General features: G+C 36.6%; 1 protein-coding gene across 1 annotated transcript in view; it reads right to left on the bottom strand.

Annotated features, from left to right (window-relative positions):
* Positions 1-14,696, bottom strand: part of LOC129003698 (death-associated protein kinase 1-like) — a 51,579-nt gene that overhangs the window by 21,252 nt on the left and 15,631 nt on the right. Inside the window, exons 7-15 of the mRNA XM_054431997.1 lie at positions 14,454-14,561; positions 13,817-14,014; positions 12,610-12,810; positions 7,972-8,126; positions 5,631-5,751; positions 5,188-5,371; positions 3,994-4,109; positions 2,197-2,410; positions 1,799-2,058 (exon numbers count right to left, since the gene is read on the bottom strand). Of these exons, the coding sequence (XP_054287972.1) occupies positions 1,799-2,058; positions 2,197-2,410; positions 3,994-4,109; positions 5,188-5,371; positions 5,631-5,751; positions 7,972-8,126; positions 12,610-12,810; positions 13,817-14,014; positions 14,454-14,561 (1,557 nt within the window). The remainder of the gene's footprint in view (positions 1-1,798; positions 2,059-2,196; positions 2,411-3,993; positions 4,110-5,187; positions 5,372-5,630; positions 5,752-7,971; positions 8,127-12,609; positions 12,811-13,816; positions 14,015-14,453; positions 14,562-14,696) is intronic.

Genomic DNA, 14,696 nt, shown 5'->3' with positions numbered 1-14,696 from the left:
ACAAAATGTGCAATATGAATGAAGTTATTTTGATTGATTGATTGATTGATACACATTTGTTGGATGACAAAACTAAAACTACCTTATGCATCTATCCCTTTAACACTTGGCATTTCACATAAAGTAACTCACACAACACTAAAGTTGAACAGAGTACAACATTCTAGTGAAATTCAGGAAAATAGACCGCTGGACAAGTTTTAACTACAATGATTTAATTGTAACAAAATTAGGCTACTGATACATAGGCTAGCACACATAGTAATGCTTCAGCACTGATAAATGGGAGGTGGGGAGTAGTGTATTTCAATTCTGAAATATATTATGGAGTGGGAACTGGACTTTTTAATGGCTGGTTTGTAATATCTGGCAGTGGGGATGTATGCATATTGTGTATATGGCACAATTTGTTAATTGTGTTTTGGGAGAGTTTTCTATGATATTGCTTAGCTTGGAATGTTTGTCAAAATTTGAACTGGGAAACGACACTTTTAAAACTTGGTTTGGTATATTGTTTCTTCTGATTACAAGAATGTTTACTGTATATTAACAGTGAGTGACTTTTGGAACCTATTGTCATCGAACATGGCTACCTTGTAACCGCTTTCCTCACTCGGACAAATTAGTTAGCTGAAGATGTACAATACAGCTGTAAGCAACAGCTGTAGCAAAACATGTTGTGGGAAATTATCATGTTAATGAACAGTTGATTAAGATAAGTAACAAAACATCACTAATGTTTAATTAATACAGTTCAGGGGCAATAATGGGTTCTTGCAATTGATTAATTAATAATAATTTACTCGTTCTCCTATGAAATCCAAGGAGAGCAATTAAGTCAGCAAACTATTCACACAACTAGGCAAGTTTTACAGTGGTCTGGCTGCAGGGAAGCTGTACCTGACGCTTTAGTCTGAGAGGGGACTCGGTCAGGAGGTTATATCCGTTGACTGAACGTCTCACTTCGGTCATACTATTGGTCCGTTCCCTCACCTGACACCACAACCAACATTTACTTAACTAAAGTAACTATTGACCAAGTAGCTACCTGGTTCTACTTTCTGACAAAGTTTGCCTGTTTCATAAAATAAATTTTTAAGTGTTAAAAAGTGGAGTTAAGAAAAAGGGTTCATGATGTTCCTCCACATTTGAGATTAGTATGTAAAGTAGAGGTTAAAAACAAGTAATTTTAACAGATTTTTTTTTTTGGAGGAGAGAACACGTGGCTTAGGAAGTCTAAGAAAGAAGTAATGGATAAACAACTAATTTACCCAAGGAAAGAGTTCTAGGCAGTTGATAGTGCACAAAGAGTTCACAACACAATTAATTTTATGATCTACTTCCTTCTAAAGATGTACCCTTAAAGAGGTGATGTATAAAGTTGTGTTGTGAGTTTATGTGTTGTTTTATTTGCCTGGAACTCTTTTCTTAGGTTAGTTAGTATCCATTGATTTCTTCCTTGATTTTGAACTAAATCAGTAACTTATCTGCCTTATTGGTACAAACTCAACATTCTTCAGCACAGAGGGTGACACACTTATACGAGGTTTAAACTTTAAATGGTTTCATATCTGGGATAAACAAAGATTTTGGAATAGGCATAACATTGGTGATAGTTTAACAAACTAAAACAAATAACACAGACCTATATAATGCAATCAACAAATGACCTCAGCTTAAAGGCAATCACAAGTTTCTGTCCCTTGTTAACTTTGCCTTCCATCCCATGCAAACATTTGACTATAGAAAAAGAATAGCTAAACCTGTATTGCATAGAACATAGTAAAGCTTTAAATACCTGTGCAATGCTCGTTCGCTCGGTTTGCACCAGGGATTTAAGTAGTCGTATACCAGGACTGAGTGCTTGGTGGGAGTCCACAACTACGACGCGGCGATTGATGTGGAAAGTCGTCGCGTAGTGTTGCCGCAGCGTCACACAAACACTGTTTGCCTGTTCGCTCACATAATGGCCACTCTGGTCGCGCAGTGTTTGTGACGTGTCTGCATGTGTAGCCACTAAAATCACCCTGGGCATGTTGCCACTGATTCCGTTGGTTCCTAAACAAAAAATACAGTTATGAGAGTGGGATGTGGAAAGATAAAAAAAATTCGGTGCATAGATATTTGTTTTTGAATTTTTATTTTAAAATAACAACTAGACTATAAAAAAATAGGGATGTTTTTTACTGAAGTTACCTAGAGGTTCTGTAGGAGGGATGCGGGCCTGCAGGAACGTCAGCCAGAAGTGACACTGCCGCAGCTGAGTGTTGGGAGGGTCCTTGAGGCTGAACACTACGAGGAACACTGCGTTCTTGGCAGATGTGGTGAGCAGGTGGTGGTACACACAGAAGTACATGTCCTGTCCTGAGAAGTCCCAGAGAGTAACGTCCCCTGCGCCTGATAAACTCACCTGTAAGTTAAAATCAAACATACTCCTTGTAGATTCATCCTCATTACGGATCAACAGAAAACAAATTAACATCCACTTTATTTAGACAGTTTGTTGTTGTTTAAAGTGCTTGTACTATGGCATTATAACCAAAGAGTAAAAACACTTACTTACTTACTGCTGTGGCCACTGGTACCCTAGATGGTACTTGGCCTCCCCAACACACTGCCTCCATAGGTCTCTGCTTCTTGCATCTTCCTTCCTTCTCCCTAGCTTCCTCAGGTCTTTCTCCACTTGGTCGAACCATCTAAGTTTCGGTCTTCCAAGGGGTCTTCTACCTTCTGGGTTATTCCTCAAGATGTTCTTTGATAGGGAGTTGTCATCTTTTCTTAGAATATGCCCTGCCCATCTCAGTCTTCTGCTCCGTACCTCAGCGACAATATCCGGATCCTTAAATAATTCTCTAAGTTCCCAATTATGTCTCGATCTCCATTGTCCATCCTCAAAAATCGGTCCGTACACTTTCCTCAAAATCTTGTTCTCAAATACAATAGCTTTCCTTTCTGATTTCTTGCTTAAGATCCAATTTTCTGAACCATACAGGAGAACTGGTCTGATGATTGTCTTATAAATCCTGAGTTTGGTGGTGTGGGATATTATTTTTGAAGTTAGTAACTTGTGATAGGCCGAAAAGCTTTTTTGTGCTAGGTTTAATCTATTTTGTATTTCTAGCTCTTCATCATTATCGCTGGTGAGGACGACTCCCAAATACTTGAAATTTGTTACTATTTTAAATTTATACTCTTCAATTTCAATGTAGTTGTTATTTTGGTATCTTGGTTGATCATCATCTTGTTTTCTTCCACATGTCATAAACTTAGTTTTCTCTTCATTTATGTATAGCCCCATTTTTCTTGTATGTTCAATAAGCATTTTTGTTACATATTTCATTTCTTCTATATTATGTGTAATTAATACTATGTCATCTGCAAAAGCTAGCAAGTTTATGTTTGTTCCTATCTTAATCCCTACTTCTGTCTTTCTTATCTCCTGAAGGGCTGTTTCTATGGCTAAATTGAACAGCAATGGAGATACCCCGTCTCCCTGCCTCACACCCGTGTTCACCTCAAAGTCTTCCGATACGTCTCCATTTACCCTAACTTTGCACTTAGAGCCTAAAACACTCAATTTTGCTAGTTCTATAAGTTTTCTTGGTATACCTAGATGCTCCATGTTTATCCACAACTTCTTTCTATTTATGGAGTCATAAGCCTTTGAAAAATCAATTAAGAGGCAACAAAATGATTTGTTGAATTCATAATACTTTGCTATTGACACAGTAAAAACACAAATAAAAAAAATCTACTCTAATACATTACATACTCCATGAAACTAATATGGATACATTAAGGTTAGGTTGGAAAGTAACTGTTAATATAATATAACCTAACCTATTTACAGTGCTTTCACTAATAACTGAGTAACAAAAAGCACATTAAAAATCCAATGTAGGCTGAAAGCAGTTGTTTTGGGATATTTTATTTGTGTATCTATTAGACTCTGGACTAACATTATTTATAAAAACATCAGTACGGTATGTGTACCTGTTGAACATCTACGCCCCTCGTGTACTGGAAGTTGTACAGGTCAAAGTTGAGAGAGTTGCGTCTTGATGTTAGATCCATCTCAATATGCATCTTGTTTGGTGAAGCAGGCATGGCTGATAAAAGAACAAGTTGGTTAGTGCAAAAAATACTTTCTGATTTGTTTACCTAATGAGAAGGATGTTCACAAAGCCATGTTATAGCAATCGGTTACTGGACAATTTGTGACTTGGAGTCGGTATAGCTGTTCTCTTAAAAATATTAGAAGAAATATGAATCAACTTGTCTTCATCTGTAGTGTCATCAGCTTATGTGAGGGCTTTGCAACTCGACCAGAATAGTTAGAAGATGTCAGATTCGAGTTTAGAAATTATTTTTTCTTACAGTTACCTGACAAAGCAGGCTTTCTTGTACTGATTGTACCACGCAAAGTAGCTAATTGCTGCATTTACTTACTTTTGCCGCACTCATTTTATTTTTGCCAAACTCCAGTATTCCAACCAAAAAACTCAAAAAAATGTGCATTAATTAGGTGTGTATGCTTGAAAATAAGTCGGCAACACTTAAAGATACTACAACTAACTACGATCAGCTGGTGCAGTGTTTCATATTTTGTTCAACGCTTGGATTTAACCCAACCTAAAACGTGTTATTTATGTGTTTGAAAGACTAATTATTTCTATGCTTTATAGTAGCAAAAGGAAAATAACACGAGCGCAAGGTGCCTTTGCTGCACTCAAGAAACTTTTCTCACAAGGGTAACTTCGCAGACTAGTAACACAGATAGCTATATTTAACAGTTGATTCAAGATAAAAATTCTCACTAATGTTTTATTTTAGCAATACATTTTAATCTGCTCCTAAACAGGTACAACCAACAAACCTAAAAGAAGTTAAACATTTAATTCACACACATTTTTCTAACCACCGCTATTTGAAAGTACACATTAATTTAGAACATAATATAACTGTGCACAGGTACTTTTTTGAAGTCAATGCAAAAGATTTATCAGTCTACAGTAAATGAAATATAAAAAAAAAACACTAATATATGGTACTGTGAATAATATTAAAGTCGAGAGCAAAAGGGTAACTATTGTACCAGTTGGGAATATTCTAAAAAAAAATTACATTTAATCTCATTAGGTGACAAAAATGAATATAACAAATAACAAAAATAACGTTTTCACTTACAGTTTGTATTGTTGCTGACAAGAGGTCTGCTTCTGCGGAAGAAACTGCTGAAGTAACCAGTCTTGAGTGTCTCTACAAGGGTGGACTTGCCAACCCCTGAGTGTCCGAAAATCTGGATGTTGACCCGAGGAGGTAATCCGACCTTGGGCAACAGCTGACGGATAAACCCTTCCTGGGTCTCTCCCTGCATCAAAAGTTGAATATACAGAGAGATATGCCAGGGGAAAATATTTCACACAAAAGACAGAGATACTCTTACTTTCACATAAGGTACACTCAGTTGGCTGATGAAGAAATTGAGGTAGGCTTTGTTAGAAAAAATAAAGATACAAAAAAGTTTCAAAGTATTGGTTTTAGTAGAATGCATTTGATGGAAGAGAACAAAATACTGTTATGAGAGAGTACTTATTCCCTCATGAGAAATTCGCTAAAAATCTACTTACATTTTTCACCCTGTTAAGCAGATTGCTGATGTCATTATGGCCAAATTTCAGAGCTGTAATTTCGGCCTTGGCTCCGTCTTGGTTTTTCACATCTGTGTTGCAGCCTGCCAAGCAGAGACTCCTGAAAAAGGTATGAAAATCCTTTAATGGGAAGCAAGCTGGTCTAATGGTAGAGCGCGGGGCTTTGGAGCCTGAGGTTGCCGGGTTCAAATTCTGCCAATCATTAATGGATTTTTTCTATGTGATAATGCCGCAATTCTTTAGGACTAGCCTTAAGTAAATGTTAAAAATAGTTCCGGGCTAGAACCTAGCATCCTAGGATGTGAAGGTGGGACATACGGAAAAAAGAAAAAAAATCCTTGAATGTTAACTCAGTTCTGTTCATTGTTTTAGCGCCCTATCTCTTCTTCTCACTACACCAAGAAAACTGCTCTGTCTCAAATGACTGGGTAGCAGTGTAGTTAAAGTATTTGACTTAAAATGTGAAGTTCACTGGTTAGATTTGAAGATTCAGGACTCAGTTGCCATCTGCCATTGGGCAATTAACAAGTTAAGTGTGCGGGGCTGGAATTCTCGCCCCACAGTACCGGCACCAGTGGGAAGAGACGGGAAAAGTCGTTTCCTACCATGCCAACAATCATGCCTCAGTGTGAGCTACGAGACCTTCCCGATCGGAACACCCCCCACCACCGCACCATTTATAAAATTATAAATGCCTCAAATTCTAACAAAAGATGTACAAGAAGTAATCACATTTTAAGCTAAATCTTTAACAAAAAGTTAGTGCCACTGGTGGTATTCGATCCAGCTACAATCAGTTCTTCAGCCCAGAATGCTGGTGGGGGGGGGGGGTTCGAATCGGGAAGGTTTCGTGTGTGAGCTCAGCCTTGCAAATGCGATCTTTTTCGATGGTGTATCTGGGTTTTTAGCCCCTGCTGTATCTCTCCATTTGGCCATGGTGAGGGCCTGCTAGCAGTTTAGTTTAGTGCTGCTATCTGTTGGGTCCTTTTAAAACTTCGTCCACAACAACTGGAAAGCAGTACATGCTATAATATGACTCTAATTTGGATGAAAATAAATTTAAACGTTTTCATGGCCTCAACCACGCAGCGAATTATTAGCTGTTCCCACCACTGGCCGTGGCCAACCATTGCGCAACTGCACTGTACGTGTTAAAATGGTTGAAGTTAAATTTATAAGGTCAGGGTTTGGACTGTCCTCTAACAAATTAACTTAAAAAAATGCCAATAGTGTAGATATTTATAAAAGAAAACATGTACCTACAATTGCAAGAACTGTTTTTAATTGTTACATTGCAGCGGAAAGGCATTTTTTCTTACAATTCCTCTTATTTTTGTACTAGTTGTTCCTGCAAGAGGCAGTATCGTTTTACCAATTGACTTTTCATTACCACTAGAGTGATTCCAGTAGTCCATCTTGGAGTAGAATGATTGAGTTGACCTAATTGTAAAACACATTGTTAGTTTTATGTCACATCGCTGCCTAGACTATAGTTAAAGACAACGCCTCCTGATGTGCAGCTGGAGAGGGGATAAGATAACCTGGAAGAGCCAGTCAAAAACTTGGGGTCAATAGTGTGAAGATGAGGAGGATACATTAGATTACGCATTGGATAAACCATCAAATATGATGTAAAATGTCTCAGTTCAATATCAACCAGGACAATATCAATCAGGACACCTAGGACACTATCAACTGGGAACCAGGGAGTGACGGGTGCAGATGGGCTTGGGGAATAGTTAACTAAATTAATTTAATCATGAAATGAATTAATTAAACTATGTACCAGTATTTAGAATGAAAAGGAAAGCCAGTTCAAACAAGCAAGAAATATGTACCTTTGATAACGTACTGGTCAGTCCTGTAGGTCCTGTCTGTAGAGTTGCTTAAAACTCTTATATAAAATAAATATGAATTAAATAAATGGCCTATGATAAGGGTTACTGGCATGGACGGATCCAGCCAGTTGAAAAGTAGAAGGCCGCTTTATTTAATTAATTTTATGGGCCGGGGGTATGGAACCCTCCTCAGGTTGAACATAATATCTATAAACATGCATTTTTGGCCAATATGGAAGAAGGTGAATAGTAAAATTTAAATCTCCTCATGCCTAATTTTTAGATTTAGATTTTAAAAATATATTCAACGACAGGGGGGGGGGGGCAGTGGCCGCCCATGGTTATTAGCAAGACCTGCTCGGTGGCAAGTTTTGAAATTTCAATTGATCCACAGGGTCTGGTTAGAACGTTTCCAACATGAACCAATTTAAAATTAAATTTCCTAAACTGATATCTCTGTGTGAAATGAATTGTTACTGTACCTGATTATCTCCGTGTGTCCATATCGCGCGGCCAGGTGGAGGGGGTATAGGCCTTGTTTGTTAGGAATGTCCGTGTCACAACCAAGACGACACAAACTCTGTACAACACCCAGTAAGCCTTCTCTGACTGCACCGTGGAGTGCTGTCTCTCCATTCTGTGAAATATTTTTGGCAATGACAAACAAAGAGATATACAGTATGCCTATGCCATTACACACATTTTAAAACACTTTTGAAGAAGAAATAAAAAGCTCCTTGCTATATAAATCTGATCCCCCTGTAAAGGGGTTTTTTAATGCAACCTAAATAATTACAACTATTAATACCCCCGCCGCAGCAAACCTGCAGACTAAGCGAATTTCCATTTGACTGATTGGATTTACACTGAAATGTCTACTTAAAAATATATTCCCGATTTAAATAGAATTAGTTTAACAAGTACTTAGGTTTGCTGCATCAGGGAGGGTAAAACTGTTTTTTTTTGTAAAATGTTAATAGTTAGTAAGAAATAAAAACATTTTCCAAATTTGATCAAAATATGTTCATAAACAAGCAAACTACAACAGTTCACTTATTCTCCATAAGAATAACATGGGAATTTTAAATTTACAATTTTTTGGAATTTTCTCCGTAACCATTAGGCGCATAATAACGCTTCAATATACTAAATTATTTGTTTTTTTAAGCTCTACAAAATGGTTCAAGAATCAAGAATCAAGAATCAAGATCTTTATTGTCATTGACCTTTTACAAGGAATAGACATAGTCAACAATAGAAATAAAAACTAAAGCTATAAAATACAGTGGGTTCTAAATTAAAAATTAATATTAACATCAGAAACTAAGTACTCTGTTATACAGTAGTATGGATTTTGGATGAGCCACTCAAACATTTTAGACTTAAACCTATTAAAAGGAACCTGTTTTGCTGCCAGACCTAATTTATTAAAAAACCGTATGCAATTTATTTTATGGCAGTTATCTGTTTTGGCCAATCTATGAGCAGGGATATCTAGATTGGATTTGCCTCTTGTATTGTAAGAGTGTATACTCTCTCTACAAGTGAATTGATGAAGATTGGCTTTAGTGTAGAGGAGTATGTGAAAAATATACAAATTTACAACGGTCATAATTTTAAGGTCTATAAAAAGAAGTCGACAGCTATCCACAGGGCCAGCCCCACAGATTGTTCGTATGACTTTTTTTGTAATAAAAGAATTTCATGGGTGTGGGGGGAGTGTCCCCATAGTATAATCCCGTAAGAAATATGAGATTGAAAAAAACCAAAATAAGTAATCCGAAGGTATTCATTACTAACAAAATCTCTGAGTTTCCAAATTAGATAATTTACTCTGGAAATTTTTTTACAAGTGATTTCTATGTGCTCTTGCCAATTTAATTTTGAATCAATTTGGAAGCCTAATAATTTTACAGATTTTAATTCATTGTCAAGTGGGGATAGACTCAAAAGAATTTTCTGTGTTTTTTCATGATTACATGTCAATTTATTTGAAGAAAACCAATTTAGTGCTGATGTTATTGATTCATTAGTAATTAAATCAAGCTCATGGATATCTCTATTTGTTGCAATCAAAGTTGTGTCATCAGCATATACAACAGTGTCTACTTTAACATTCCTCGGCAGGTCATTTATCGAGATTAAAAACAAGAAGGGTCCCAAAACCGAGCCCTGTGGAACACCTACTTCAACCAATCTTAAGTTAGACTGACTGCCTCCAACAGATACATACTGCTTTCTATTAGTTAAATAGGATTTTAAAATTTTTAAAGTTTCACCTGTAATACCATAAAATTCAAGTTTTTTGAATAAAATATCAAAAGGTACAGAGTCAAAAGCTTTTGTAAGATCAAATAAAGTTAATGAAACAGTTTCTTTATTTTCAAATGCATTTAAAGATTTATTAATTACTTCTAAGACAGCTGCAGTTGTTGATTTACCCTCTCGAAATCCAAACTGTGAATTTGTCAATAAATTGTTATTTTCAAAATATTCATTCATTTGTTTATGCATGAGACATTCAAAAATTTTGGAAAAGATTGGCACTATTGAAATAGGGCGATAATTACTAGGAAGATTTTTATCACCTTTTTTATATACTGGAATAATTTTAGAAATTTTGAGAAGGTCAGAGAAATAACCAATTTTCAAACATTTACTAATACCAAAAGCCAGAGGCTCACTTATAAAATGAATTATTTGTTTGATGCTATCATTTGAAAACCAGTAATGATCCATAGCTTTTGAATTTGAGAAATTAGCTACAACATTGTTAACCTCTTGCCATGATACCTCCCTCCATTGGAAATGTAATTGTCCTATAGGGGGAGTCCCCAGCAACTCATGCGCAGGTGTGTTGGTGAGAGGGATTCATGTTCAGGTTTGGAAATAAATTGCTAAATTTTATGTTTTTTAGGTAAAAAATGGGAAAAACCTATTTTTACCCCATAAAACCCCCCGTAAACACCCGTTCCCATGGTCCGATCATGCTGGATCGCGAACTCGTTCGAATAAACGTAGGTTTACACGTTTGTACAAAATTTCATCAAAATCGGATCATTTTTGCTCGAGTTATCGTGCTGACAGACACATATATATATCTAATATATAAAATTCTCGTGTCACAGTGTTTGTCTGCAAACTCCTCCGGAACGACTTCACCGATCGTTATGAAATTTGGTGTGTAAATTCTGTAGGTATGCGAATCGGACGTAAACTATTTCCCGTTTCGAAATTATACTTTATACTTATACTTTCTTATGAAATGGCGACCATACTATGTAGGTATTTTAAGCCAAGTATGAATGGAGATGAGTGTAGGATGAGTGGCACGATCTTGTAGTCTTGTTAGTGACTATGGCCGACATTCCTAATTCTTAAAAGGGCTCCGCCCCAGTGGCTCTGGAGTTTCCCATGTTAACCTTATGAGAAATGGAATTAATGAATCTTAACAGCTGTTTCAATTAAACAAGTTGGTTCTGTTCTATGATGTTCAATAGCATTAAAGTTACAAGGATTACCAACAGGGTGCAGCACTATTATTTCTTTTACATTTATGACAACAGCTAATTTGCAACCAAAAGGTGAGTGAGCGTAGCGAACGAACCTCAACCTGGAGGCGAGTGAGCGTAGCGAACGAGCTAACCTGAAGGCAAGTGAGCGCAGCGAACGAGCTCCAACCTAAAGGTGAGTGAGCGTAGCGAACGAGCTCCAACCCAAAGGTGAGTGAGCGTAGCGAACGAACTTCAACCAGGACGTGATTGAGCGATGCGAACGAGATCATCTTGAAAATTAAACGTAACGGTACTTTCTTTCCATCGGTCTGTCTTAGGGGAAACCTATAACTTAGGCGATACGAAGTTCGCCGGGTCAGCTAGTATATATATAAATATATAAATATATATATATGAATTTGAACGGATGGTGTTTTTGGCCTATAGGGACCTCAAAACGAAAAATAAAATCGGTCCCGCGCCCAGGTCTTACCATGAGTACTACGGTAATAGCTTATTCCCTATGGGAAATTCGCTAAAATGTAGAAAATGTATACAATCGATCTACAAAATCCTGGCCTAGAGCTTTTGGTTGAACAAAACTACCTATTGAAAGACACTTTTTAACGACAAAACCAGCTTAAATTTACATATATACCTGTTTTCCTTACTTCATTGTCAATCTGCTAATATGCATTGTTGCATATACATTATATCTATGAGGTTTAGAGTTATTGAGAAATTATTGTAAATGAGACTCAACATGGTGTTTTTGCAAGCTAAAATAAAGTACCATATGTATTGATGGTCTAAGTTTTCATAGTTTTCTAAAGATGACTGATTTTTTACTTACTGAAATCACCCATGGAAACATAAATTCAAACCTATCTCGGCATAAAACCAATGATTTTATCTTATCGTACAATTTACATACTTTTTGAGCTTTTTACCCATGATGAGTATATTCACAATAAATATTAACAATAATACTAAAACTCATTTGCAATATAACTATGCAACAATGCATATTAGCTGATTGGCAATGAAGTAAAGTAAAAAGAGATACTAACATGAGGATGTTTTGTCATTAAATATTGTCTTTACATACTTGTAACTTGGGTTGAGTAAAAAAAAAACAACACTCTGTATAAGTTGGTGTAGGGCTTGAGTTAGTTCTAACCACTGCAAGAGTATCAGAGTATCATTAGGCTTACAATCAAATAATTCATTTATGATTGGGTGGTATTTTAACCAGAAACATAAGGACTGAATTGCTTTACTATTACCACACTATGCACTGTGTTAAAAATTATTGATCCAATCAGTTTGATTAAATAAAATCAAGTTTTCAGCCTCTGGTTATCATGGTGGGTCGAGCGTTAATAGTTCAAAACCTTATGACTTAAAATTATAGCTGTAGTGATAAAGCATTCACTTGTTACTAATTTGAAACTTGGCTTGGCAATATATTTTGTTAAGTGATTTTTCTGATTTGAATCAACAAAACCTCCACAACTATCAAAGTCTCTACACCACATAACATATGTATTTTGTGAAAGGACAAGAACACAAATTAAAGATTTTTATCCCACTGAAACTTAATTTCTTATTCAACAGGTGCCTCACCATGTCTTGCAGTTCTACATCGGCCCCGGCCTGGTGTATGAGGTACGTGGCTACGTCTGAGTGTCTGTGAGTGAGAGAGAGATGTAGAGGAGTCGCCCCCTGGTGGTTAACCACATCTACAAGAGCTCTGCTCTCTACCAACAACTTGACACATTCTAGGTGACCCCATGTCGCTGCAATGTGTAGAGGTGTGTCACCTTCCTGACCAACAAAACCAAGGAAAATTAATTTATCTTTTTGTGAAGAAAGTTAAATAAAGCCAAAAGTTTTGTCAATAGCTAAAGTCCATTTTGCTAAAATCTTTGGTGAAAACGTGGCAAAAAGGGATCCAAACACATGTTGACTATCTTCTCGAGGGAAACAAAATCCCTGCTGCAAGCAATTAAAAACTAGCATTATTGGGGGTTATTTTTGTAAACTTAGGCTTAAAATATATGTTGTAAAATCTAGTGTTAAATAGCAAAACAAATAATTAACCAGTTGAGACTAACTTTAAAATTGTCTTTAGCTGATTAACAAGGATCATAAAATCTATAAGAAAATACGTACAATATATGATAAAAGTCAATTTATGGAGCGTGGAACGACCATTACATCTACATTTTATTGTGAAACTTTAAAACGGCTACAATGAGCATCTTGGTCATCTGACATCTGGCTTTGTGTTTGTACATAAGGCTTTGTGTTTGCCCTCACAAAGGACAAAGAACAACTGAACTTTTGGAAAAGTTCAAATGGGACGTTTTTGACCCCTCCCCCCCCCCCCTACAGCCCGGACTTAGCTCCCAGTGACTTTCACCTTTTCCTGAACATGAAGCGGTGGTTTCCATCTCAGAAGTTTGCGAGTGACGCAAACAGTGTTTCAAAGCGCTGTGAAAGGTTTGCATCTTTCTCAGGCAGCAGATTTTTTTAGAGACGGAATTTTAAAAACTGTTAAAAGATATAATAAGTGCTTAAATTTCTTTGGTGAATTATGTATAATAGCAGAGAAAAACTGTAGTTTTAAAATCTATGTAATGCAATTTTTGTATCTCTACTGGATTAAAACATTTTATTTCAAAACGGAGGTTATTTTGTGGACGACCCTTGTAGATATTCTAATAGATTTTGTGACACCTTGTATATTTGTTTAAAGGTGTAAACAACATTAAAATTTTCAATAACAAAAAATATCAAGGAAAAACCAACCAATGTTTACTGTCCTCACCTTGTTGCAGCTGGTGAGGCTAGAGCCGGCTCTGATCAGGAGTGCCAACTGTTGCTCGTTGCCGTGCCTCGCTGCGTGGAAAACTGCTGTCTCACCCATACTGTCTGCGGCTGCTAGGTTGGCACCACTGGAGAGCAACAGTCGTGTGATCTCTGTATTATCAGCTCTCACCGCCACGTGCAACACTGACTCTCCATTCTGCGTAAGAAAATTTAAATGTGAAAAACATAGTTTTTATTAGTTAAAATTACCAAAAAAGTATTTAAAGAAATGTAAAGATTGCAGAGAGGTTGTGAATTATTTCCAGCTATATCGGTAACAATTTTGGTCTAAACGATTGGAGTGGAGTGACTAAAAAAATATGTATTTCTTGTGCCAGAGTGGACTCTTTCCCTGCTATCCTCACAAATATACTTGAAACTTATGGCTTTAACTCTATGTTACGTCATCAACCTCAAATCATAACAGTTAATTTGGCTCAGTTGATTGGATTTATTTCTCCACATCAGAAACATAATTCATAGCTCAAAAGACATTTTGCGTCTATACTCTGTTCACAACATTTAGGCGGTTTTAGAGAATTTCTTACACCATTTTTTTGCCTACCTTAAGGAAGTAAATGCAAAACTTAACGCACCTTGTCAATCTGATTAAGGTCAAGGTGTAAAATTTGTTCAACTGCTGTGACATCTCCTGATTGGACGGCGTCAAAAACGGAAAGTGGACTGGCTATGACGTCCGGCACCTGGAGGAGTTGGAGATTTAAAAAATCAAATTACAAATGTTACGAGTTTTATGTATTTTTGTAGTCAACTATTGACTTTTTGATACTGAAGTAGACATCCCACCTGTATAGACCTGATGTAGCCAGAATTTTAAT

Source organism: Macrosteles quadrilineatus, unplaced genomic scaffold (genome assembly GCF_028750875.1).
Source record: "Macrosteles quadrilineatus isolate MER2022 unplaced genomic scaffold, UCM_ALF_1.0 Scaffold_9__3_contigs__length_116548681, whole genome shotgun sequence".
Taxonomy (NCBI): domain Eukaryota; kingdom Metazoa; phylum Arthropoda; class Insecta; order Hemiptera; family Cicadellidae; genus Macrosteles; species Macrosteles quadrilineatus.
This window is presented reverse-complemented; position numbering and strand designations above follow the sequence as displayed.